The sequence below is a fragment of the Centrocercus urophasianus genome, unplaced genomic scaffold (genome assembly GCF_019232065.1).
Source record: "Centrocercus urophasianus isolate 14NV4802_14NV808 unplaced genomic scaffold, USGS_Curo_1.0 seq_73, whole genome shotgun sequence".
Classification (NCBI taxonomy): Eukaryota; Metazoa; Chordata; class Aves; order Galliformes; family Phasianidae; genus Centrocercus; species Centrocercus urophasianus.
The window spans coordinates 5,657,263-5,684,622 of record NW_024885344.1 but is presented as its reverse complement, the minus strand read 5'-3'; the positions used below and the strand labels follow the sequence as shown (position 1 = coordinate 5,684,622).

At 36.8% G+C, this 27,360-nt stretch overlaps 1 protein-coding gene across 1 annotated transcript; it reads left to right on the top strand.

Annotated features, from left to right (window-relative positions):
* The first annotated feature begins 7,611 nt into the window (after positions 1-7,611).
* DRAM1 (DNA damage regulated autophagy modulator 1) lies at positions 7,612-24,758 on the top strand. The gene is made up of 7 exons (XM_042837950.1): positions 7,612-7,874; positions 13,639-13,706; positions 14,887-15,029; positions 17,724-17,901; positions 18,953-19,011; positions 21,171-21,263; positions 23,524-24,758. Exons 1-7 carry the CDS (start codon positions 7,717-7,719, stop codon positions 23,566-23,568), a joined length of 744 nt encoding a protein of 247 aa, XP_042693884.1. The 5' UTR covers positions 7,612-7,716; the 3' UTR covers positions 23,569-24,758.
* Positions 24,759-27,360: the final 2,602 nt, after the last annotated feature.

Sequence of the window (27,360 nt, the reverse complement as noted above, 5' to 3'; positions counted from 1 at the left end):
ACGAAGTTTGTGTGAAGTGATCTGGCCATCGTCATGGAAGTTTTGCATAATTGGCTAATTCATATTTGCTTATTGTAATTAGGCACCCATCACTTCTATTCCTGCTCCACTCACAGCAGGTCTCACAGCAGAAAAAAGATCTGCACAGTTGTGAACAGGTTCATCCAACACAACTGAAGAATGGAGGTGAGAAAAAGTAGCCAGATATTTCACCTCTAACTCTGTTGTAATGCCCATGCTCAGGAATCACGTAACTTCTGAGTTTCTGCATTCTTAACCATGTTTCAATGTAGGTACTTTGTACAAATATTTTATTTCCTACATAAAACTACGTTGTTAACACACAGAACAGCAGTGGGCTACATGAAACTTTAAACAGCCCTCATTCCATCTGCAGCCTTCCTCTACAGCTCCTCACTAAAGCATGTCAAGATTTCTCTGCTACAGTTGCATGTTCATTTACTATGTTAACATACTTAAGGACCTGTTCCTCTAGGAAGTTGTCTTTCCCTATGCTCCTGGAAATCAGTAGAGGATGCTGTAGAGGGGTAAGGCTTTAACAGCAGTCAAATCATACAGGTGAATTTGTCATTATTTTGAAGAGCTGCATTATTACTTTCTCTGGAAAGGAGATGAGAGGCAATAGCAGGGTGTTCTAGGTCTTCTCTCTGTTCTTCCCCCAAAATACACGTTAATATACTAAATTTAATCATTTACGCTTCTAAAGCCCTCTTTAAAGCAGGAACCTTAGGCATATTGGGATAAGTAGTTCAGTGCAGCATAGGGAATGTACTAGTATTACTATCTAATACAGTGATAAAATCAACATCAATCATTCAGGACATTACAGAGTAAAGTAACACACACCAGTCTGTATTCTCTCATTCAGAAGGATCCCATTTTGACTCACTGTTTACAGAGATCTTTGTCTTTGATAAGACTCATTCCCACAGAGATCACCACTCAGAGATCAGCATCAAGGTCTAAAATCATCTTCCAGAAACTGATGTTGTACCTTGTAGTGGATTATCTCTGAATTAGTCTGTAGCTCCATGAGTGTACACACTTTGTTTAACTGTACCTAGTGAGTTTTCAGTCAGTACTGAAAAAAAAAAAAAAAAAAAAAAAAAAAAAAAAAAAAAAAAAGTTTAAATTTGAAAATCATGCTGAGGAGAGGCTGCATTGCTCTCTACAGCTACCTGCAAGGACACCGCAGCAAGGAGAGTGTTGATCTCTTCTCTCAGCTGACCAGTAATACTGATGCTATTGCACTTTTACTGAACAGGAGCAATTCTCCTATTTTTATTTCGTATTCTTTCTGATCTCATTAGAGTAGCTAGGAAAGGAAAGAGTCTTGCGTTGTGCCAGAGAAGTTTTAGACTGTACATCAGGAAGAATTTCTTCATGGAGAAGAGTAGTTAGACATTGGTGTAGGCTGCACTGGGAAAAAAAGAAATGGAGTCTTCATGCTTGGAAGTTTTTAAGAAACATCTACTTATGGTATTGGGGGACATGGTGTAGGGATGGGACTCAGAAGGTCAGGTTGATGATTGGAATTAATGATCTTTAAGGTCTTTTCCAATCTAGATAATTCTGAGATTCTACAATCTTTTCTCCATTTTCCCTAAGAATTGAATGAACTTTTCCTCAAATCCACATTTTCTCACTCAAATAAGAGAAAATGTTGCTCTGCTCCTTGAAGTTACTGCAGTGTCCGTGCCCAAGGTACAAAGCTGAGCATTCACTGATGTCTCATTATATTGATGCCATCGTACTTTTACAGAAGAGGAGCAATCCTCCTATCTTTATTTCATATTCTTTCTAGTTTTATCAGAGTTGCTATGGGGCACAAATCTTTGTTATTGAAGAGCCACAGAGGATGTTGGCAGAAGCCAAATAAGGATGAAAAACAGAGTTTGTTACAACTGGAGGAAAAAAAAAAAAAAAAAAAAAAAAAAACATTCTCAAAAGGGATCTGACAAAACATTTAGGTTTTGTAAAATTACATTTTGTTTGTTAGATTTGTATCAACTTGAAACAAACAGTTCAGTCATAAAGAGATTTCACAATGTTACCCTGAAGCATTTGTATCTGATCTCTGTGGCTGTTCTAGATATTCGTGTCAACAGACTCGAAAGAAAGAAGTTTGTGGAAGGAGCAAACACTAAGGCCAACAATGTGCTGAGTGAGCTTGGTATAAACAGGAAGAAATAGTTGAAAATTCCAGATTTAGCAATATGCTGTGGTAGAGAAAGACCAATCAACATCCTGAAACTGAACAGAGATTTCAGTTCTGTATGAAAATGTATGAAGATGTATGAAAATAAGATCTCATTTTTTGAGAAAAAAAATATTTTTAATAGTATTTCCAACACCAATCAAATCCACTTGGTTTAGAATCTGTTTTCTTTCATTCCTTTGCATCCTGACTGAACTCGAGGTGATGAATTTCATGACTTCCTCTTTAGCAAACAACTGTGTTCTAAGTCATAGTCAGTTACTGTACTCTGTACATTCTTGTACAGTACTCTTGTACTACTGTACATTACCTGCTTCAGGATGTTGACTACTTCATTCAGAGCACAAAGCCACTGCAGAATGACTCATCTGCAGCTGAATAATCTCTCTCTTGCTACTGGTAGCCCACAGAAGTCTGCAGCTTGTGCTTTCTGGAAGCTAAGGTTTACCCTATTAATACCTTTGTTTTGAAAACCATCACTTTTCAACTGTACAGCAAAAATAGAGAGTAAATGAATTAAAAACATACCTTTTGAGAGTTAGTCTTCTCCAGAAATTCTGGACTAAAACTTACCCAATCTCAGTATTGTTGGGAAATATCAGTTCTACTGATATCAGGCTACTGTCAGGTAGAAAACTGTACAACTGCAACTCAGGAGTTACCTCTCCTAGTTCTTAATGGACTTTGCAATAGTTTTGATGTGTCTGCTCTTTTTTGAGAGTGGAAAAGACTTTATCTGCTTTGTGGTTAGACATCTGGTTAGATATAGCAGTCTAGCTAACCATATAGGAAACCAGAACAAACTGAGCAATACATATTTTCTCATCTTTGTTAGTACCTGACAACTATTTTAAAACATATTGCCTGTCTGAAATATTAATACAATATCATAAATGCCTCACAGCATAAGTGATTGCAGATATATGCTTTTATTACTAAGAAGGTAGCAGAACTTTGGCATGTGACTGAGAATGAAGAGGTACCACAAGCCAGCCTGAACTCTTCATAAAGCCTTCTGCAGAAGTCACAGGTAGTGTGTATCTGATTCCTCCTCTAAATGTCCAATTCTGGCACAACCTACGTCTGGCAACTTATTTGATTTTTTTCCAGCCATTATCATCTTTACCATAGTGGTGCCCAGCTGCTGCGCAACTCTTGCACCCTCCTTATTCTATTTAACCATCCATTGCTTTTCTTTAGAAAAGCAACAAACTTCCTCTTCTCCCTCTGGTCCCTGGAAAGATGTAGTTCTGCTTATGAGCAGCCATAAGTCTGTGAATTCCAAAGGCTATGTTGTTGCCGAGGATCTCTCTAGACATCTGGACCTAGTTTCTTATATATAAGCCCCAGAAATAATCTCTAAGTTTAAAATGTGCAGGCCTTGTTTTTGTATTCAAAATATTTTAGAGCCTTTTGTTTCTCTTTTACTCCAGAAACTCTCTCAAATTTAAGGAAAAGGTGAAACCACAAGGATAGATATACATATATATACATACATATATATATAAATATTTCCAATTTTATTTGGGGTTTTTGAATGTCTGTGCATTACAGCCAGAGGATGCCTGGGACAGATCCTTTACTCACATTTTAAAAGTACAGATGTCAGAGAAAAATCACTTGGTTTTGCTGTAGTGTTTGTTAAAGGATTGTCACGTCTTGGTAATAATTTTTAAGCATTCAGTGGTCAAGGCTGCTGAGATGCTAACAGTTTTATTCCTTGTGCTTCCGCATAGTAAAAAACGAGATTTTGAAAATTAACCAAAGTACTTAGCTTCTCCTTTGTTCAAATTGCAGACTTCCATTGCTGCTATGTTCTCATTTCTCTTACCTCTTCCAGCAACTTCCTTACCAAATTAGGAAGAAGCTACTGTAACAGTTCTCCACAGAATCTGTCTGAAAACTAACCAAAGTAATGGAGACCAACTTATCCAGGAAGGGAGTGACTTCTAAGAAGGTCTTTTGTGTTCCACATTGCTTTACAACAAATGATCTTGAAATTAAAAACTGTGGACAGTATTTTCTCATTTTTATGGAGATCTCCTTCAAAATCTAAGTTCAGCTATCTTCTCCCGCACCTTTTTTTTTTTTTTTTTTAATAATTTTCTTGTCTATGCAGCTTACACAATTTATTTAGGTTGCTGCTTATGAGCTATGTAAAAACAGATGAAGGGGATGTATTCAGAACTTCTATCTTACTTCTTTGACTTATTCAACTACAGTAACCTGAATCTTTTGAGCTCAAGATCACTCTGATGTCTACTACTTGCCCAAACACACTAATTTCCCAAGAACTGCCCTTAAAAGCACAGCAGCTGTGCATGCAGACTTCTCAGGCAGCACAGAGTTTTAGATCACAAAGTGGAAGGACTAAAGAAATTGGTATCAAGGCCACATTGATGGAACAAAGACCTCAGCAATGTCTATTTCAGCTCCTCTCACAAGAGAGGATTCACAAGACAAAAAATGGTCAGTGTTTGACAGACACAAATACCAGAGAAGTGATATGCAAGTATTTAGCACTTTTTTTTTTTTTTATCAGTAGTCTGGTTGAGATGTTTATACAGCTAGAAAAAGTGATTGCCCAGCTGTTGCTTCAGTACCTGCCCCTTCAAACCAGCCCTTCCATCCAAGTTAGTTTTATCTATGCATGTTTCTGCTGGAAAGGGATTACCTTTCAGCATTTTTTTTTTTTTTTCCAGTGACAAATAAATAGTTTGCATACCCACAAGGCAGTAAGTGTGCATTCAACTAACAAGTACATTTTGGGGGATCAAAATACAGTTACGGACTTCAAGAGGAGCAGAATGAGAAGATGTTTAAAAATCAATATATAAAAGGCCTCAAGTTGGAGATGCTGAGGTAAAATTTATTCTAGGACAAAGTATTTCAAAAAAGCAAAGAGTGCTACTTAGGTGATAGAACAAATAAATGAAGTTCTTACACTTTGCACTGAATATCCCTTATGCAACTTAGCTATTAGAAATTACTTGACTTTACTTGGAAGGTAATGTGATAAAGAAAATATTCTTCTACTTTTATTTATGTTCATTATAGATGTAAATATTCAATGAATATAAAACCAATGGAAAAAAGACTGCAAATGAAATAGAAGTAGATATACAACTACCAGCAGTGTGATCTATTTTAGATCTCTTACTTAGATCTCTGCTTTCAGCTCACACAAATATTTGCACACCCTGTCTTTATTTTTCTTGTAATTCTAATACAATATTACTCTGGCAAATGAAAATTTATACCAATGTTTTGCATATATTTAGGAAGTAATTCAATCATTTTGTTAAATCCAGAGCAGTAACATTAAAGACCATGTTCTCATGCTGGAGCTTTAACAAAATTTGTCCCAAGCGCAATAAATCAAAATACATTCTCTGAAATACCATACTAATGTTATCAAACTCAGTAAATAAAATGTCTCCTCCTCAACTTTGTAAGTAATCTGTTTTTATTACTCCTTGCAACTGCTAATGATCTCGTAAAAAACTATGTAAAAATGCCACTGACAAAACCAATCCAAAGATCATCACTTTCAAATTCTGTGCTCTTACTACTTCCTGCAATAAATGTATCACATGAGCAATAATAAATGTTTACATAGCAACAAAGTGCCTTTGCTAGTGATCATCAAATAGCAAGCTGCCACCTGCTTTCAGACCAAACAATGCCCGAGCACTGCAAAAAGTCATGTGAAGAATTTAAGTACTTAACTCTCACTTGAGAGTGAGCTATTTGCCACTTAGTTTAGTGGTTTAGTATAGTTTTGCAGAACAGGGGATGAAATGTTCAACATTTTTCCAACAATGTCTCCTACACTGACACTTATGTGGTGTTGGATCTATAAAGAACCAAAATCATATACAGTTATTGATGGATATATACATATATACATATATTTCTGTAATTAAAGCAAACCTCAATACACTTCTGCAGTCTAATACATGGACAGTGTATTTCTGTTGTCTGACACATGCTCACTGTACCAGAGTCTGGATATAGTGCCTGAACAGTATTCTTTTGTTTCAAAGGACAAAACAAGGTTACCTGTCATAGAGGGTAACACAAAACTTAATAGCAGTGCATATTAAGGCAGGTGAAATATTAATTTCCACCCATTATTTTTTTGCATTTCTGACTTACAAGGAAATAAACACATTGCAAGACAGTTTCTGCTACTTGCAATTATTGAGACAGACGAGCTATGGAAAGATTAACTGCGATTTATTTTATTTTTTTAAGCCCTTGTTTTTCCTACATCTAAAACACCCCTCTTGCAGAGCAGTACTGAACTAGCCACCATGAAAATGGATGGGCTGCATTTTGTGTGTGCGAAAGTACTCCAGCAAAATCATGAAGTATGAGTGAATTATTAGACTCAAGTTACACCTGAAGAGTATGAGCAGTATGAGATATTCCAAAAGGCACTCGATATGCCTTCAGCATATCCACAGTCTTGACTGTAGAGCAGTTTGTGCCATTACTGCTCTGTACTTACGCCCAGGTGTGCTGTCCTGAGTGTCTTGGTTCCTTGTGTCTCTGAAGGTTGGGGGAGTCCTGAGCTGCTGCCTTACGATGCTTTCAGTATAGGGAACTTCACAGAATCACAGAGTGGCCCAGATTGGAAGGGACCTCAAGGATCTTGAATCTTCAGCCTCCCTGCCAACATGTAGGGCCACCACCCTCCCCGTTTAATACTAGACCAGGCTGCCCAAGGGCCCCAACCAACCTGGCCTTGAACACCTCTAGGGATGAGGCATCCACAACCTCTCTGGTCAACTTCCACAGAAAGTGGAACTCACATGAGATGTTTATGGGTTATGGAGCTACGGAGCCACAGCACACACTGAGGTGGAAGGGACCCACAGTGACCATCGAGTCCAGCTGCTGGCTCCTCACAGCACCACCCACACTCATCTTTGGGAACAGTGACTGTGCATACGGGTGTTAGTCCAGAATGCAGACAAACGCGTGCAGTCAAAGCAAACAGAAATAAACCTGAGTAGTTGTTCACAGCTTCAGCTTCAACCAAAGTGAGCACATGGAACAACGTGAGCTGGGATTAAACCCTGCTCCCCTCTCAGTGTGTGAAAAAGTGAAACCTCAGACATGTGCCAAAGGAGGTCGCGCTGTGTGTCAGAGGCGTTTTGAACGCGCGTGTGTGTGTGGGAGTGAGGGGGAGGGGGAGAGGAGGGCTTCAAACCCACACCGCAAAGCCCACGGCCTCCCGCCGGGCCCCAGCTGCCCACCGTCCCGCGCCGCCCGGTGGCCGCTGTCGGCCGTTAGCCGGGCGGGGCGGCACCGTCGGCGTGGAGCGCTGAGGAAAACGAAAGCGATAAGGGCAGGCTGCGAGCGGCGGGGAGGGGATCCCCGAGCGAACTGGAGGCGGAAAACACGCGTGAGGCGGGAGGGTGAGGCCGGCCCCAGGCGGCCTCGGTGACTCCCCGTGGCTGTGGTCTCCGATGCCCGGGGCAGGGCGGCAGCGGGAGATGCTGTGCTTTATGCCCGGGGTGGCTGTCGTGCCTGCGCTGCTTGTCGGTTGGTCCTCGGCCGCCTTCATCATCTCCTATGTGATCGCCGTGCTGGCTGGTCACGTCGAGCCGCTCGTCCCCTACATCAGGTGAGGACGGTCGGGGTTGCCGGGGAGCTCAGCGGGCAGAACCGTACTTCACATGCACTGCCTCCTCACATCCTGATCCCTCGGAGCCATGGGATCTACATGCTGGCAGAAGTGCAAAAAAGGGTCTGGAAGACGTTTTGGCTGGAGCCGAGGTGTGCTGCTGGCCTGATCCTGGGGAAACTGGTGCTGAATGCTCTGTACTAAGTTGTGTAAATGCAGGGTTTTTCCTCGTTTGTTTGAAAAACTCCAGAACTGGTCCAAAGTGCAACAGATGATGGCGTGACTTGTAGAGACACAACTGGCTTGTTTAGGAAACGAAAGTAGGCATTTTAAGAATTGCACCATAGGAGCAGTGTATGTGGAAGACTAACCGGGAAATGAGTGGTTGTCCAGAGAAGGGCAATGGAGCTGTGAGGGATTTGGAGCACAAGTCTGATGGGGAGTGGCTGAACTGGGGTTGTTTTGCCTGGAGAAGAGCAGCTCAGGGGAGACTATTCTACAATGACCTGAAAGTTTGTGGCAAGGTGGGAATTGGCCTCTCCTCCAACGTAACAGTGATAGGACAGAAATAATGGTCTTAAGTTGCACCAGAGGAGGTTCAGGTTGGATTTTAGGAAATATTTCTTCTCAAAAACAGTGGTGTTGCAGTGGTACAGGCTGCCCAGGGAGGTGGTGGAGTCACAGTCCTGGAGGTGTTCATGAACTGTGTGGATGTGGCACTGAGGGACGTGGTCAGTGGGCATGGGTGGGAGATGGGCTGATGGTTGGTCTTTTCCAACCTTAGTTATCCTATGATTCTGTGATTCTATTCTATGACCGGTATGTTCTTTCTAGTATCTTGTCTCCAGAAACCTGGTCAGTCTAGATGCTAAAAAAAATTCTTTACCATGAGTGTGATCAAACACTGAAACAGGCTTTGCAGCAAAGGTGATTTATGTCCCATGCCCACCAGTATTCAAGAGGTATTTGGATACTGGTGGCGAAGTGATCAGACTGTTGGACGCAATGATTGTTGTCAATCCTTTCAATTGCACTATTCTGTTCTATTTCATTCCATTCAATTTGATTCTAGATTTAGAATAGATATTAGGGTTAAATTTTCCACTGAGAAGGTGATGAGGCACTGGCACAGGCTGCCCAGAGAAGTTGTGGATGCCCCGTTCCTGTAGGCACCCAACGCTGGGTTGGCTGGGGTGTTGGGCATCCTGATTTGGTGGTTTGCAACCTTGTCCATGGAAGAGAGTTGGAACTAGACGATCATTGAGGTCCCTTCTAACTCAAGCCATTCTATGATTCTGATTCATTCAATTCCTTTCCATTCTATTCAATTCCATTCCATCTCATTGTCTTAGTCATTGAAGCACAGTTTTGTATAAATCATTGCTTATATATAGTTAACATTTAAATCCGAATAGGGAAATTACTAGCATTTGTCTCTTAACAGCATAAAGGTGAGACAGAAATCTGAGAATGGTTTTTGATATCTAAAGAAGCTTTTCAATTACATGTTTCAAAGTAAATCTATGCCAAATTCCTTGACAGAATCTATGAACACATGCAATTTTGTAAGACTGCTAACCTGAGTTGTATATACACTTAAATTTGCTTGAAAGTTAAGTCTGTGAATGTAAGCAAGTTAGGTGATGCAACCCACTGCAACCCACAAGAAAGTTGAGCTTCATTCAAACTAAGCCAAAGAAAATTGAGCTTCATGCTTATGTCATCCTTCTTAGGATCATCTACTCAAATACAGCTCTTAGAAAGCCTTGCTCCTGTACATGCAAATATCATCTATAGTTTCAACAATCACAGTCACAGTTCCATTCTCCTCTGATTATATACAGTTTTATTGGCACAAAAAATGCAATTTATCCTGTGTTATCCAAGAAAAATAAACCATTTGGTGTAACTATGTCTACACTGAGTACATGGTTTGTGCTCAGAACGACTTTGAGGTTTTATAATAAAAAGTTTGACAAATAGTGTTTCCTATGGTTGCAGTATATGCTGAGTCCTTGAGTAAAACATGAGTGAATAGGGCATATTTTATGTATAATTATACTTACAGTTAAGTTTTTGACAGCACAGACATGTTGCTTGTGTCATTCTCTTTAAAGTTGCAGATCAAATCAAGAATTTACACAGATGTAAAACTCTGATGAAGGTATCACAACTAACTGCCACAGTTAATTCAAGAAGAAGCTGTGTGCAGGTAATACCTAAGTAGAAAAAATGAAACAAAACAGCACAAAACAAACACCCTAAAACATTCTTATCCTTTAGCTAAGGAATAACTATAAATATCCATATACCTTAAAAAAAAAAAAAAAAAGCCAACAGGACAGTTAAGACATTTTCAATAAAAAACAAATGAACAAACCAATGCAATATTTCAGGCCATCTGAATTATCTAGCAAAAATCTTTTTTTGAGAGAGAGATGTTTTGTTTATTTTAATAGCTTTTAATGCAACATTTTACTCAGGTTTTACACTGTTGGTGAATTTTAAGTAGTTCTAAAAATATATGGTCCAGGCATATGATCTTTGTAGAAGGTACACTTGGGAATACTGTTGTTCCTCCCATGTACTCAGGCCAATATTTATAGTTCATACTTATTTTGCACATCGTTGCTTTGGGCTGAAAATCTGAATCATGGGATTCAGTGATTTAGTGAAACTTAATGTGATAAAAAAAAAGAGGAAGAATGTTGCAAGATTTCAGTTGCGCAATATCTTAACTGAACTTGAATTTGCATGGGGAAATTCCTGTTGGACAAAGGAGACAAGTATTGACAATTTTCAGTTCAACATTTCTCAAATTCTTTAAATTCTCAAGTAACCTATGCATGCCTTCAGGTAACTTGTTCACTGTATTTGTTCATCATGTGACAGCTGCCTCAGTGAGAGAAAGACCACATTTACATTTGCCATTGAAACCGTGCCAATGTCAGAATATAGTCTTCCTACCTTGAAATGTAAGTCTTCAGTTTGGAGTGAAATAACTTAGGATGTCTATACAGAAAATCTGATGATGATGGTGATGAGTCTTTTGGCCCTAAAATATTTCTTCCCCTTCTGCTCTACTTTCTCTTCTTTTAAGACTTTAGAAGACTGCTGGACTTGGAAAAATTTGCTACGGGAGCTGGTGATTCAAATACTGTCATTTTCATACTGCGTTTCTCATTTGTCCATGACTTGCTCACCTGTGCACAATTGCAAGTAAATGAGCACAAGTTTTTTGTTTCACATGTGCCTTTTTCTTTTTTCCTTTTCTTTAAAAGACAGTTACTGTCACTGAATACTTTAACTTTTTTTTCCAAAGTGACAGACCAGAATTAAAACAAAAATATATCTAAGTATTCATTTAGTCTTAGGGATATTTTTGGTTGAAATTAGGGCACTAGGAAGATTGTATACTTTCTAAATATATTGCAGATATGATACAATATTCTCGGTATGAAGTAACTTGAAAGCATACTTCTAAAATCATTGAGTTAAAAAGTATACAATTGCAAAATTCACCACCTATAAGGATTTTGCTTAAGAAAAGCTTTAATTTAAAAAATGACTGGAGATCTGTGCAGTTTCAGCTTATTTGGATTGCTCTTATGGTGAAGTGTTCCAAGAACTTCAAATGGTTGCTTTCTTTACATGTTCCAATTCCATTCTCTTCTCACCTACACCCTTCAAAAGCTTTGAAGTGATCACAATCACTTAGCATAGAGCAGCCTCTGATTTGCAAAAGTCCTTCAAGGTTGTCACAAGTGGCCCACTGTTTAAATGCAGTCCTCAGCTGTATTTATGAAAACACTCAAGAAAGATGAAGAAAAGATGTGAAGTTCAAGTTTAAAAAAGGCCAAACAAGGAAAGGATTAAGATGGTTTTCAGAAGTGTCAAACAAAATAATAAGAATCACCGTATTCTTTTCATCAATTCCAAACCTAAGAGAAACAACTAATACAGGATACAAGCTGCAACAAGTCTTTAGAAGGCATTACACCAAGAAAATACCTATGAGTGGGGTTCTTAATGCTTGAGAAGTTATAGAAACTTGCCTAAAAGCTGGAGTGTCCCAAGCCTTCATTGTCTGAACATTTGGAAGCTATCACATCAAACGGAATTAAAAGATTGTTCTGTTTTGTATGTATGTAAAGATTGTTCTGTTTTCATGTAGTAGAAAAGGGTTCTCCTTGCATTCCAAGCTTTCTCCCATTCTTTATAAATCATACTGTCAGCATACTGATAACTCAGATGCTTCTATAACGTGCAAGGGAATTATAATAATGTAGTTTCATAGTACAAATAAATATTTTGTTGTGGCCATAGTTTTCTGTCTTGAAGTTAACAAAATTGTCAACATCTTTATTTGAAAGCATTTGCGTATGCAGACACAGTTTTCTCTTTTGGCTGCTAGAGAACAGGCACTCATGATGAGATCCTGTCATTTTGCCTGCATTCAGCAGTAGGTTTTGATGTTCAGCATGAAAACTAATCCAGCCTCTGCTGGAATGAAGCGGATTTAACTTCGTGAAACATACTGAAAATCTCTAGCTAGTACCTACTTGCCTCACCATATAGCTAAGAGAAAGTTTCGTTCTCAGAGTCTATGTTCAGTTTCCAATGAATTTTGTCATTACCTAAAATCTTCCCTGTGTTTATGAGAATAGTGTTCCTTGGGTGCCTTTGTTTACAATACACAACCATGTTAGTACTCATGAGGAAATTACACCACAGCCTCTCAATAGCGGTGAGGGATTGAAAACTCAGTTCACACCCAAATTATCTAAGGGTTTATGAGCTACCTACTTGCTATTGGCTTGACCAAGAGAGTCTTATCTAATAGATATTCTCAACTGGTTGTGTTTTAGACAAGTAAAAATAATGCAAAGAGGTGATGGCATTGCTGTATTCTTATTTACACAGAGCACTCACATAATCTCAAGAGTCCTACTTGAGGGGACTTGAATCCTTATCCTCCCAGGAGTATGCCCGTCCTGTAAGGCAAAAGCATTCTCTGGTATGGGTGTTAACTCCTATGTAGGGAAAAGAGGGAAAAGAATTCTGTGATGAAGGTATTCCATTTTCTAGGCAACATACATTTTTTAAAGATGACATTTTTCATATGAATGTATTCATTTATGAATGAATGGATATTCTCACACTCACGCTCCATTTCTCTGGCCCAGGGAGCTTCTAATTATCCATTATAAGAACAATTTGCTTCAGCAAAAGAAGCTTGCAATATCTTGGACTGAGAGTACTCTTAAGCTACATCTACATTACAAAATTAAACAATGCCTAGCAACATTCCCAGGTGTTGGAGCACAACTGCTCTTCTGGGGTATGGTCCTTTGAAACACGTTAGGAAATTAAGCTCAATTCTCTTAACATTTTAGGATACTGAATGCCGTTAGATAAGTTTATCACAGTGTTAGTTCAGTGGATAAAATATCATTTATACAATCATTTATTTAATTTATTATCAAAGTATTGCAATCTGACACATCTATGCATATTGCATACACAAGAAGAAGGAATGCAGTTCAAATATTGTGCTCAAAATATGTGATTTCTTTCTGAAAACAAAGTCTCAGTACTACAAAGAATGCTGCAAGTGACGTTACAGTTTTTATGTTCAAACGTGATACGTACATAACAGCAGTTCACACAAGCTACATACTTCTTGGGGCTTCATTTGTCCATTTCATTTACGTTTTAAAGATCTCAATTAACCTTAAATTTCTTCTCTCTCTTCTTGCTTTAGTGATACTGGAACTAAACCTCCGGAGAGTGGTATCTTTGGATTTATGATTAATATTTCAGCACTTTTAGGTATGTATGAATTATTTGATCTGAACACAGTAAAGCAACGTAAACTTGCAAATGTTCTCTGCTTGTGTTGGAGTCCATGCAATGTTCAGCAGAAAAAATAATCTACAATTAAATAACAATTTAATGGTATATCAGTGATAAGGAATTCCCATACAAGGCAAGGTACTTGCCAGTACTGTCACCTTAGTGGCCCTTCTGTCTCTTAAGAGCATTTAATCAGTGCAAAGTAGTTGGTGTAACTGGAAATAAGAAGTGGAGGAAAGATGGTATTAAAAAACGGTGTTAAGGCAACACTTGTTTTCTGTGAAGATGCCTACTCCTCCAGTATATCTGCTTATTTTGAATGAGAAAGTTTGGCAGTTCCTATTTAATTCTAGGGGATGGAGGGTCAATAGCTATGTGACTGTGTGTATGGAGTTTGTGATGGACTTCATGCAGAGTAAAATCCCACATTTTACTTTTTCAAAAAGACTCATTCAGTCATACTGTCTAGTTGAATTTCATTAACATCTTAGTACACAAACAACATTAGGTGGTTTAATTTCTAGCTGTAGATGAAATGTTCTGTGTTATCAAACTGAATTACAGTTTTGCTTTTTTCATGGAATCTGGTCTACTACTTATTATACACTAATGAACCATGATCTTCTAAATCAATAGAGGTTTTTGTCAGGAGTGAACTGCATATAGGTTGCAGTAAAATGTGTGTGTAAAGGAGACCCTGTTGTATGAAAGATTAGTCAACACTGCTTCAAAATTTTGTGAATACTTTCTGAATACAGAGCTAGTTACTTTTTTTTCCTGTGTACAGACTATGAAAATGTATTAATTCTTCAGGTTGTCTATTATTAAAATATGTAGTTCTAGTACAAAATTATATATCAAAGCAGAAGCAATTCTCCCATTTTCATGTTGTGGATCTTCTCACTGTAACAGCTATTCCAAATGTGGAAAGCCAGTGCCTGGTACTTCAAATTCATGATTTTCTTTAACCAATTTGAAATTCTTTCTAGATGACACTGATATACAGTGTTGAGTTTAAGATGTGTAAGAATAGTTGCAAAATTAAAGGCAGTATTATTTATCGCATAATGCTTATAATTTAATTCTGTATGTAAATTTGTTATAGGGCAAGAAATGTAAGAGATGTATGAACATTAAAAAATGTTTCTTTTTTCAGGTGCAATTACAATGTATATCAGATACTTAATAATAGAGAAGCAGAATGAATCATTGCGCTTTGTTAGGTCTTCATGCAATACGTTTTCATTGTGTATTGGACTGATGGGTTGTACTGGAATGGGCATAGTTGCAACTTTTCAGGTAGGATCGTATTTTCATATCATAAATAAAATGAAAGGTTTTTTAGCAGTTAAAAATGTAATCGATTGGAATGATTCATATTATCCTAGTATGGATATTTGGGAAGTGGAGCAAGAACGTCTTTTTTGCTCCCGGCTTTTTAACAGCTTTAAAACTACAGACTTGGTTTACTCCTCTGAACTCAATTTTTTTTTTTTTTTTTTTTTGCACAGTTATGTAGGTAAGGGGCTCAATGTGTGCTTATCCTATAACATGTTTGTACTAGAAGACAACTTTATATATATATATATTTTACATATACATTCTGCATCTCAGAGTCAAATCAAGTATACCAGGCAAGTAGCTTGAGATATTGCCTTTAAATCTTTGGGAACAGCTAAAAGATTTCCTTCAAAGGATGGTCTACTTTTAGAAATGTTTTGGTAAAGACTGCTATGCTCATATAATAACCTGACAAAGTATAGAGAAATGGAAAACAAAGATTGTGAAGGCATCAGCCAATGAAATTTTTGAATGTAATTGACATGCTGTTTTCAAACTATTTAATCTCTCTGTCTTAGACTGCTATCTTGCTTTTTTATTTTTACCTCTAAGCAGTGCACGTAGAAAGCAAATATTACAGACAATGCATATTACTCTATTTTAATTTATTTATAGGTGGCACAAAAAAAATCAGATGATGGGTAGCAGTGTTGCTGGCCTAAAATATAAAACAAACAGCTTTAATAAGGAAAAGCTACATAAGGCATACAAAGTGATTTGGAGAGTAAGGGAAGTAGAAATTCTGCTCTTCATGTTTCAGAAGTTCTTATCTAACCTTTATTGGCTGTCCTTGCCTGCTCATATATTTCCTCCATACTCAAGTATCATAGTAGATCTGATTGACATTTCTGGGCATCACTTCATTTTCACTCTTTCCTAAGCAAAATACCTGGTTTATTGAAAAGACTTCAGAAATACTGCTGTATTTCATGTATATGTAAGATGTACACTTACACAAATCTAATGCTACTTATGATGAGTTTTAAGCAGTATAATTAGCTGCAAAGAAAATTTTTCACACTTTTGCTGCAAGGTAAGGTATGCTAGGTAGAATAGGATTTTAATGGCATTGCTCTCTGAACACTTAACAAAAGTGAGAATAAGAGTTGTAGAAAACCCTAGCAGTGAATTCTCTAAAAGCAAAAGACATTCTGGAAGAATAAGTTATGGTCATGAATGAGGCGTTTGTTCTCTATTTTAAATAATGAAATGCCTGACAGTGAAGGGATAGCTTTAAGAATACAACTGGATATAGAATGAAAAGACTTGTAGCTCTTAATGAATGAGGCAAAGCAGAAAGTCAGGTCTCAGTAGGTTTGTTTTTGCCTTTTGGACATTAAACATTATTAAAGAGAGATCTCACTGTCTTGGACTGAAAGACTTAGCAGGCTTACCACACCAGATGTAGCAAGATCTCCTACAGTTCTGTAGGAGTTATGTGTAATGTGTTTCTTAGGGAAGCTGTGCCAGCTTGAAAGGAGCAAGACTGAGAGCTGTACAAGAAAAGCTTTGCATATTGTATGTAGAGCTGAATGTAAAAGCTAGCAGTTATGCTGAATGCTTTTTATACCAAATACTGTCATTTCTGCATGGAAGGCAAAAAGTGGGACAGAGGAGAAGAAAGCCCAAATATAGATGAGAGACCACTGCAATGCCTCTGTGAGAAACATGCTTTAAAATTTGTCAGAACTTAATACATCACAGAGGGACTGAAGGGAGATAAGTAGAAAAAATGCAAAGAGAAAAAAATTGAAGCAGAAAATGTGAACATAATCCCCATTAAAAGAAAAAAAAAACAGTGGCCACCAGACAGAAAAGATATTAAAATATAAATTTGAAGCTAATTTCTCTTTTTGATGCTGGATTCCAGAGTAGCGTAACTTAGTATTCCTATTTTTTTTTTTTTTAACAGTTAGAAATACAACAACAATTTCTTTGGAATCTCAAACTGTTTCGTTACAAGATTTTTCACTTGTTTGTGTTTGAAATAAGAGAATATTCTATGTTCAGATTTTTACAAAAATACAGGCCACATGTAGTGATATTTTCACTTGTGGAAAATTAATAAAAGTTACTGTTGATGTGCTAAAGAGTAAGAGTAAGAGGGCTGAATAATTCAAGAGATTGACAGTGGAAGATCTTTCTGCTGATTCATTTCCTGAGACCTTGTGACTGCCCACTGAAGCATGGGGGACAAAGCCATAGCAGTCAGGGCTCATATCAGCTGCCATGAAACCTCACTGTTAGTGTGGCCATAAAAATGCAGATTCAACTTTCAACACTAAAGAAAGAAAATGTTCAGCAAAGTAAAGGGAAAAAGGAGGTATAAGAATCTCTTAAGAAAAACACAAGCCAGTTCCTGCCTGTGAAAACAGTAATCATCAATAATCAACTGCTGAACAGCACTTAAAATTATCTGTGCTTTTTCTGTGCTTGACTTTGACCTGTTGGCTTTGTTCAAGGTTAGCCTACCCCTCTGGGCTACTCCTTCTCTTTTTTCTTTCATCTTCTCTATGTAGATTACTTGGAGAAGAGAGAGTTTCCTGCTGCTTCTACATGCTCAGCATAATGTAGCTATCATCTTCTCAAGACTCACTGCCTCCTACCACGGTAGAAATGAACAGCTAACCACAGTGTTGATTCTCTTTCCAGGAGTTGTCTGTTCCCAGCGTCCATGACATAGGAGCTTTGGTGGCATTTGGCTGTGGTGTTGTATACATAACGCTTCAATCTATCATCTCTTACAAGTCCTGCCCACAATGGAACACTTATTTTGTGTGTCACATAAGGATGCTCATATCTGTAATATCATGCATTTCTTTCATTCCCAGTATCCTTTATAGTGTATCCCCCTGCTTTCCCTTTGTGCCTTCGTGATCATTCTTTGAAGTTATACCATTGCTAATACAGGATGAAAATGAGGTTACAGTCTTTGCTTAGGACTCTCAAATATTTCCGCTATAATAATGCAGATAGCTTGTCAGAACACTATTAATAGCATAAAGTTAGGCTTCAGAGTCATTTCAAAAAGATGTACCAATACCCTGATGTTCTTCATGGGGTTACACAATAATTCAGATGGGAAGGAACATCGGGAAGTCAGCTAGACCAGCTTCCCCACCTCCTCCATTTATAGAGAGTTGTAGAAGATCTGCAAAATATAGGGTTCCACTTCTATAGAAAATCTAATTCAGACACTCTAAACACTGTTGGCATACGTCAGATTTCCTTCCAGCCTAAGCAGATGCTTTAGTTCGTGTTTGCTGGCATTTGGCTTAACCAAATGCCTCCTAAAGACACACTCAATGCACTTACTGGATTTTGCCATAGCTCGCTGAAATTAGAGTAATTCCATTGGTATTATTAGATTTTAAGTGATCTTCCAGTGTTAAAAACTGGTTGCAGCAGATTATCATGTCATCCGGCTACAGTCTGCTTTTGTTTTCAGCAGCTGTAAAGTATTTTTAAAGAGGGAGCCAATCCTGAGAGAAAATTATACAAATGTATCAAGGTCCTCATTGTGAACCTATGGAAAATGAGCTCATTTCCCTTCCAACATTGCCAGGCTCTGTGGCCACAGTCTTCAGTCATCAATTTGAGCTATGCTTTGGAATGTCTCCCCATACTCTCAGTGCTTTGGAAGAACTCCACAAAACCTTCATTTGTTTAGAAATTTGTTTTGATTGCTAGCATTCGTTCCCTTTTAATAACACACTTTACTTACTGTCTTAAAATTTTGATGTGATATTCTGGTTGTTCAGGATCTCTCGTATTAGAGAACGGGAAAATAGGAGGGGGAAATGGAATCTATTTTTATAAGCAGACATTCTTGCTATCAGTCATTAACTTTTATAGTTTCCTTTACGCTGTTTTTTCCCCAGTGATTGTGTTTGCTTCAAGAATTTCCATGACAAAAATTGATTGGACTCCAAGTGAAAAGGTAAAATTCCATTAGGAAGCCAACTTACTCAGTTTCATTCTATTTGCAGAATTCTGTTGTGTTTGTCTAAAAGTGTATAGCATTACACACTCCTCAGAGACTTTGAAGAGTACATTCTCACGAACAAAAGATCACTGTGTTTTGGTTTTTGTTGGTTTACTGTTATTTCTTCATTAGCAAATTGTGGCTAGTTGAAATCATAGATGGGTAAAACTGAAGACAGTTAGACTTTCGTTTTAACTAGGCACTAGAAACTTACCAGTAGAACAAAGCGTAAAAAACAAATGTTCTGGTAATGACTTGTTCTACTTCCTTCTATGGTCACAGTTCTTGAAAATGAATCTCACACATGGAACAAAGGCGAACCAATTTGATTCTGACACTTTCAAGTTTTTCTGCTGCATTTCTTTTCTTAGTTTTTGCTATCGTTCCTTACTAGTTAATCTTTACTAGCGTGGTAAACATTGGGTGGTTGTATTCAATTAAGTAACAGGTATTTGAGTGGTTTTTGGTGTTATCAGAATGATTATTATGAAGGGCAAATTTTATTTTTGTACAAACTTTCCCACATGGAGATATTCCAAAATCAATTTAAATAATACAGAGAGTTTATCCAGCTTCAAGTGTTTCATAAAAGCAAATTTGGTAAATGTATTTCAACAGTAAACATTTGATAAATGTATTTCTAAAGTTAGATAATCTTAGTAATAGCAACCTCTTGAGGCTTGTTTTGTTGTATTTTATTTTTTTTAATTGAAATGAAAAAATGTTTTTATTGAAAGATGGCACACTTGTTGACAGCACATAAAGAAACGCTTCTCATTCTGCTTGTGTCATACTATATAGGACTTTCCATGATAAGGGGCAGTCTTACAATGGTTGCCATCCATTTAAAAACGTTGTGAGAATTTCCTGTAAGGGATTGTACTACTGAACTCAGTGACTCTGAGTTAAAGTTTTGAATATGGGCACTTTGATATTCTTTACATATGAACATATATTTTTCAGGTGAAAATTATGTGTTGATCTTGTGCTAACTGTAATTTTCTTACATATTTATACACTATAGATACATCATGCATTTGCATAGTTATGCACAAGACATATTGTTTAATGGGATATATACAGTCTTGATAAATATACTTAATATTTTCTACCAATGAAATCTATTAACTTTTATACAATAAGTCATTAGGATGATGAGTTGTAAGCCTTAGAATATTTATTGAATTTATGAATGTTTCTCATTTAACAATACCTATCTTTATAAAAACTTGAACTAACTACATGTGATTTTACATACGAAATCAGGTTTCATTTCCCTTTGAAATAAAATAGCATAACATTTGGTGACAATGCTAGCTATTCATAAAACAAGCACAGTGGATTCATTGATGGAAAAGAAACACACTTAAATTTAGTGAGTATAAGTTGCTTAGAAGATTGTTAGGTTTGTTATTGCTTTTATATTATCTTTTATGTTACAGTGATATAGGCTCACATAGTATGTATTTGAATGTATCTTTATGTATTTGAATAGTACTGTTCTGTTTAATTATTGTAAAGTTGGAGCTCCTAAACAAGAGTCCAGGATCCTGTTATATAAGCTTGGAACACATCTCTCCAAGTGATTTATCATTTGAAGCACATGGACTCCTTTCTCAACTCATACACTGTCTTTTAGGGATTACTCGTTTCAAAGCCTCAGAGCACTAAGCTTCTGACAGACTTGTTGTGAACTCCCAGCACCACACTACCTGGTGGCACTGTAAGACTATCTAATCTGTGGCCTGGAATAAAACCTTTTCAACATTCATCATCAGAATTTACAGGTTTAGAAGATGTCTTATATGCAAAAAAATAATAAAAACTGTTTTCATACCGCAAACAAAAATATGGGAGTAGAAAGGTGTTTGTAAGGATTTGTTTACACATACCTTATGAAGTTTCATATTATTGTGAATCTCCTTTTCTTATGCAAAATAATAAGAAAAGTTTAATGGCAAAATTTAAGCAGTCCCTCTTACTTCAAAATATTTTACGTTTCTGCCATGTACATCAATGAGAATTTCTATTCTCAAGCTTATTTTTATAACATTCCAAAGTTATTTTTTTAGCTGTTTTTTTCTGAAAATTTATTTTGTGCCTCATTCCATCAGGATTATACTTACCATTTCATGAGTGCAATCTGTGAATGGACAGTGGCCTTTGGTTTCGTCTTCTTCTTCTTAACATTCATTAAAGATTTTCAGGTTGGTATCTGAATTTTTTAGCAGTGACTGAAAACTATGAATTGAGTAACAAATACAATAGAAAATTGCTACTCTTTATCTGAGCTAGAAATACCAAAGCTATACACAAACAAATTTTCTGTGAGAAGCCATTTCTGCCTACCTTGTGAATACATTTTCCTCTGTTTTTTAAAACAAAAAATAGTGTTATAAATCAGTTTAATAGATGTTTGGTCTTGAAAATGTCTCAATAAATGCGTATCTGTATTTAATAATGGCTTTGTAGAAAGAGACCCTTAAAAGAGTATATAACACCAAAACAAATGCTGCAACTCAAACTGCATTTCTTTCTACCTGAGGTATTTTATATAATAATGCACTTTATTTCAAATGTAGCTGTTTCATTTATTTCCATAAATTACATATTTTGATACCTGTTCCCTCATAATGTGAAGAATATCAAGTGCGTTTTGAATAGCACTAACATGAAAACATTTTGTTTCGTGTAGCTGGAGTGACTTCAGTTTCTGGTGATTCATCAAACATGACTATAAGAAGAGAAAATATTAGATGAGTTAAAAAGAAAACACTTTTATGTGACTTGAGCTTAGTTTCTTCAGCTTACTCTTCCCACATTTTCTTGCTTACCCATCATATTTTAGCTGCAGTTTCATGGGTTTTTGATTCAGTGCAGGGATATTAAGTGCTGAAAATATGAATATGTGAGGCTTAAATTCAGCAGAAGAACTTGTAAAAAAACATCAAAAAACATAAAAAAACACTGCTTATGGTAAGTGCCTACTGAAGATGCCACTGTACATGTTAGGAAGATCATTGTTTCCTTGCCCATCTCACAGTTCCGGATATTTGATTTCTCCATATCATGGCTGCATCATTTAAAGATAGAAAAGACAGAGAAATGCTGTTTTGCATCATAACTAAGAACTAAATCACTGTGGACACTGTATCACATATGTAGGTCTTTCACAAATACCATTCTCTCACACAATTCCCAGAAAGTTAAAAATTATAGATACAAAATACTTGTGTAACTGAAGAACTACTTGGGATCACATATGCGAGCCAACTGGTGCTGCTATAAATTGCTGGAAACTGTAGCCAGGTCTTTTGGAGATGGGAGGTAAGGAAAATAGTGGGAGCCCTCTAAGTCATAAAGCTGAAGTTTTACATGAGATCACATAAAATTTTGTAATTAGCATAACTTGCTTTTTCACTTACATGCTTGCTAAGCATGGGAATAGTTAACACATACGTGGTTTATCCATATATAAACCATACATAACTTTCATGAGCATATGTGAAAATCAATTTTCAGCTAAGGATGAGAGTGCTGAGGTGCTGGAACAGGCTGCCCAGAGAGGTTGTGGATGCCCCGTCCCTGGAGGTGTTCAAGGCCAGGTTGGATGGGGCCCTGGGCAGCCTGGTCTAGTATTCAATGGGGAGGTTGGTGGCCCTGCGTGTGGCAGGGGGTTGGAGATTCATGATCCTTGAGGTCCCTTCCAACCCAAGTCATTCTGTGATTCTGTGACTAATAATACTGAATAGGCTATGGCTGTAGGGTTTTCCCATATTAAAATGAAATCTAGATTATGCTGAAATAAAAGTATTGAAAAAAATGTAATTTATCAAAATTGCAGAATGAATTATATTAATGGCCTGTAACTGTCTTCCAAAACTGACAAAAAATATTCAAGTACCGTCATCAAATTTATCACTTGTCTTCTCTTGTATTTACTGCCAGTCCACCATGGTTTGATGATTACATTTCTGATAGCATTGATTTTACCACTGAAGTCATACCTTGCAGATACACATTTGCAGTCAGTACCATAGTGCTCAGAGAATAACTTAATCAATGGCTCTCTTCAAATCACAAAATTCAAACACTGAAAGTTTAACTACATATAACATTATGATCTCAATAAATAAAAGAAAGCAATAGAATTAAATGAAATGTATATATTTTAACTTACAGGCTATAAAATAACATGGCATATAGTGTCAATGTTTGACGAAGACATTTTTTTATTGCATTCTCTTTTTTTGTCTTAATCAGTGTCACAGGAAGACAAACTATTAATCCAGGAAACGAAACACCAGACTATAAGAAAAATAATCCTTCATTATTTTCAAATATTTCTCACAGTACATATTGCATTAAAATATGCATTTTGTTGTTATAATTCCTTGTATTCCTTGTATATCACAGAACTGTAAAATTAATTTATCTTAAGCTGATCTGTTTTTATTTTTCTTTTAGAGAGTTACTTTAAGAATATCAACAGAAATACATGAAGAGTCCTGATAGCAGAGAACGCTGTATTTTGAATTGATGAATATTTTATGTTTCTTCTTATTATGGAAAACATTGCAGAGGAGCAGGGGTTTCAAGTTCTATGAAGAACCCACACCATTAATTCTGCAACATCTTTAAAAGCATCCACCAAAACATTTTAAATACTAGCAGCAATATTCCTGCTTCCTTTTTGCATTATTTTGTAATTTTTATATTGTTTTATGTATTCAAAATACTGCAATAGAAGTAATCTACAGAAACATTTAAAAGATGTGGACCTCCTCAGTTATTCCCTTCTGGGCAGAGCCATAGTCTTTCTCATTTGTTGTAGTCTGATAAGTTGCATTGGCTTTAAACTTGAGAAAATACAACCTGGAAATAGTTTGAAAAGTTTGAAGACAATGGACAACACTAAACCTGAACTCCTACTCTTAAGTTGCAAGGAGCGTGGATGAAGCAGAAGCTGGCAACTTTGTTTCAAGATTTGATATTTGCAATTAGTTGGCTGGAACACTATACTAAAAGCTTTTGATGGTGGACACAAATCGTAGAAGTTTTAACTGTATTGCATGAAAAATGTTTTCTAATCATCTTTGCACAATATACATTATAAAAGTCTATTCCCTTTTTTTCCCCTTTTATGCATTCCTGGACACAGGAAGCTCAAAACTAAAGTGGAATAGGAAGGAAATTTACATTTATGTGAGATGTACTAAAAAAGAAATCATACTGCTGTGTGGTTAATACGGAGCAGAAGTTTTCCAGCCTTTGTTTTAATCTACAATGACGGTCTCCGAAAAGTTACTGAGAATGACTGGAGAACAAGAAGAGGCACTGATAGTTCTCATGTACAAGCATATGAGTGTGATATATGTAAAGAAATGAAAAAAATAATCCTGGAGAGCTTCCATGGTTAAGATATGGCATATTTACTGCTATTAATGCACTCCTCTGATGAAGTACTTGGAAAGGACATAACTGAGAAGTCACATGTTACCAAGTATCTGAAGGCAAAATTCTTTCATGGGCTGATTCACGACCTCCACTTAACGCATTAACCACCTGGCTACCAATCAAATTCTGTGAAAATAAAAAAATGTTAATTTTGGAGAGTGATGCCTTAAGACTAGTCTTCTGTTGGCATTTCCTTTAATGGGTATTTTAAACTGTAATAAATTCATCTGTTTCACAACTTAAAAGCATCCATGTGTTCTTAATAAGCTATTCCAAATAATAATATTAAAAACATTTTCCTCTGACAGATTTGCTTTCTACAATTTTCAGGTTAGCCCACAGAGGTTTATAGTTATGATCATGCTGAAAATAATATTTAGTGTAGATCAGATGCAAGACTTACTGTTTTGCGTGTTAAGTGTCCTGCAAGGGGCACATATTCCTTGGTCTGAAGATCAGAAATACTCATCAGAAACTGTATGCCAACCATGAAATGACATCCTGTTATTTTCAAAGGCCAGGTTAAGACTGTATTTTATGTATTTCATAGATTTTAGTGAGAACTGTTGGTGGTAAGTGGATGGTTGGACTGGATGATCTTGTAGATCTTTTCCAACCTTGGTGATTCCATGATTCTATGATACTGTATTGTGATTTGTACCTTGGCTTTTTATTCCTAGTTCTCTCAAACTAATGTGTAAGAAGCTTGAAAATATTACTTCAAATGAGATTTGATGTAAACTCATCAGTTTATGAAACTCTTTAAATGGACAAAAGAAATCATGCTAATTTGAAGTTCAGCCTTTAGTAAAGTTTAACATGTTTTTACAGTGAATTCACTTATACAAGAAGATAGTTCTTTGGACTTTATTGACTCAAGTAAAAATCACTACAATGTTCCGCAAGTTTTAAGGCACAGAGGCAGCAAACACTGAAGAAAACTTTCAATCATTCCCAACACAAGTCTCCTGAAATGAGTTCATGCTTACTTAATCTCTTATATCCCGTTCTCCTCAAAATAATCTCAACCAATCTGTAAGCACTTTCACAGTGCTTACAGTTTTCTGAGGAGGAAAAAAAAAAAAACACCCAAAAAAACCAAACCACATCCATTTCAGAGTAAGCAGGATATATATATATATATGTATATAAAAACTTTTTTGCTAAAATCAAAATTAATTCAATTAATGCACTAATATAGTTTAATAAAATCCTCCAGTTTTTCTGAGCCTTAACATGCTACCTTATATGAGTTGAAGTCATGCCCAAAAGAATACATCAACAAGAATTTCCTCTTCATTAAATTCATTAGGCCAGAGGTGTCAACATGCAGGTGCAGACAATGGACCTTTTCATTTGTGCAGTGAGCAACCACTGAAGATACTTAGATTATTCTCTGAGTCCAGGCATATTTTTATCCCAGATGCCATGTATTTTTTAGTTGCAGTGTGAGTTCATACGTTACAAGCAATTCAAAGAATTTTCTTCCATCAAGCTGAATCATGACTCTTGTTGAGTAATGCTGTTCAATCTGTTACAAATGATCTCTAGAGGCCATACAGATAATGTCATAGCATACTTCTATTACTTTATTCTGTTGCCCCTTTTTCTATTGCCTTCACATTTCCTAGCAACAAGAAATAGAGATCTTCCTTTCTTAGGAACTATGCTAAAAATATTTTTCTAATCTACTCCATTTGCATGATGTTTTCTGTCTGTCAGTTCATTATGAGTGAATGAGAAACTTTTGTATAAACTATAGTAAATCATATGAGAGTTGATCTTTTTTATGGTTACACTAAATCCTGTCTCCACCCCTTCCTAAGGTGCACAGTCTCATTTTTCTAGGCTGTGCAGCTGGCTTTAATGATGGAACGCTACCACTCTCTATTACAGTCAGAAATCACAAGGAAATGAAACCCAATCAACTTAAACTACTTAAATAACACTTCATCATAGGACACCTTTACTTTCTGGTCGTCTCCCACGTGTGCTGAGACAAAGATCACAGTATATTGTGCTATTTTAAGGAATGCAGGAGCAAAAGGATTACAGAAAAGCACCCTCCAATATGGACTTCAGAGTGGCTCTCAGTTGAAAACTGTAAGAAATCCAGCACCCAAGATCTTAGCAGGGAAGAGCAAAATACTCATTTGGAAGATTGAATCAGTGTGCTGGGATCTGGCCAACAGGAATCTGTGAGACAAACTCCGGAGTCCTGCCACAGGCAAAAAGAGAGATTTTAAATGTGAGAAGGCATATGGAGGAAGAAGAAACAGAATATTCTAAGTTGGAAAGGACCCACACAGATCATTTAGTCCAACTTTCTGCTCCACAGAGGACCACCTAAACTGTAAGCTATATATATCTGAAAGCATTGCCAAAATACTCCTTGAACTCCGGCAGCTCAGGACCATGATCACTGCCCTGTTTGGTGTCCATCACCCACTGCTGAAGAATCTCTCCTAACTCCCAACTCGAAGCTCACTTGGAAAAAGCATTAATTAACCCAAAAGAGCTGATGAAGAGAATTTATGCTAGTATGCGAAAGTTCTGATTGCAGAATGGATTACCTGAGCTCTCCCAGAAAACACGGAAAAGCAGAGAGTGAACAGAGTGACAATCTCATACCCAGAGCTCAAGTGAAACTTGAGCCACAGAGGCAGATAGCAAGGTTGGTGGAAGAAACACAGCCTTGTTCTATGTACAGAAGATCAGAAAGATTAAGTCTTTTCTCTCTTGAGTGCTCTGTGTTATACAGCACGTGTTACCTAGGTGCAATAAATCTGTATGAAGGGCAAATACAGCAGGAGGAAGGAGTAATTGAATTTATGCCACCACTCAATG

Bases quoted from the DNA above. Each gene is read 5' to 3' on its own strand.
- DRAM1 (XM_042837950.1), top strand. From the start codon at position 7,717: ATGCCCGGGGCAGGGCGGCAGCGGGAGATGCTGTGCTTTATGCCCGGG. The intron at 17,902-18,952 runs GTATCCTTTATA...TTTTTTCCCCAG, and splicing joins ATGCATTTCTTTCATTCCCA to TGATTGTGTTTGCTTCAAGA. The intron at 21,264-23,523 runs GTTGGTATCTGA...TTTTTCTTTTAG, and splicing joins CATTCATTAAAGATTTTCAG to AGAGTTACTTTAAGAATATC.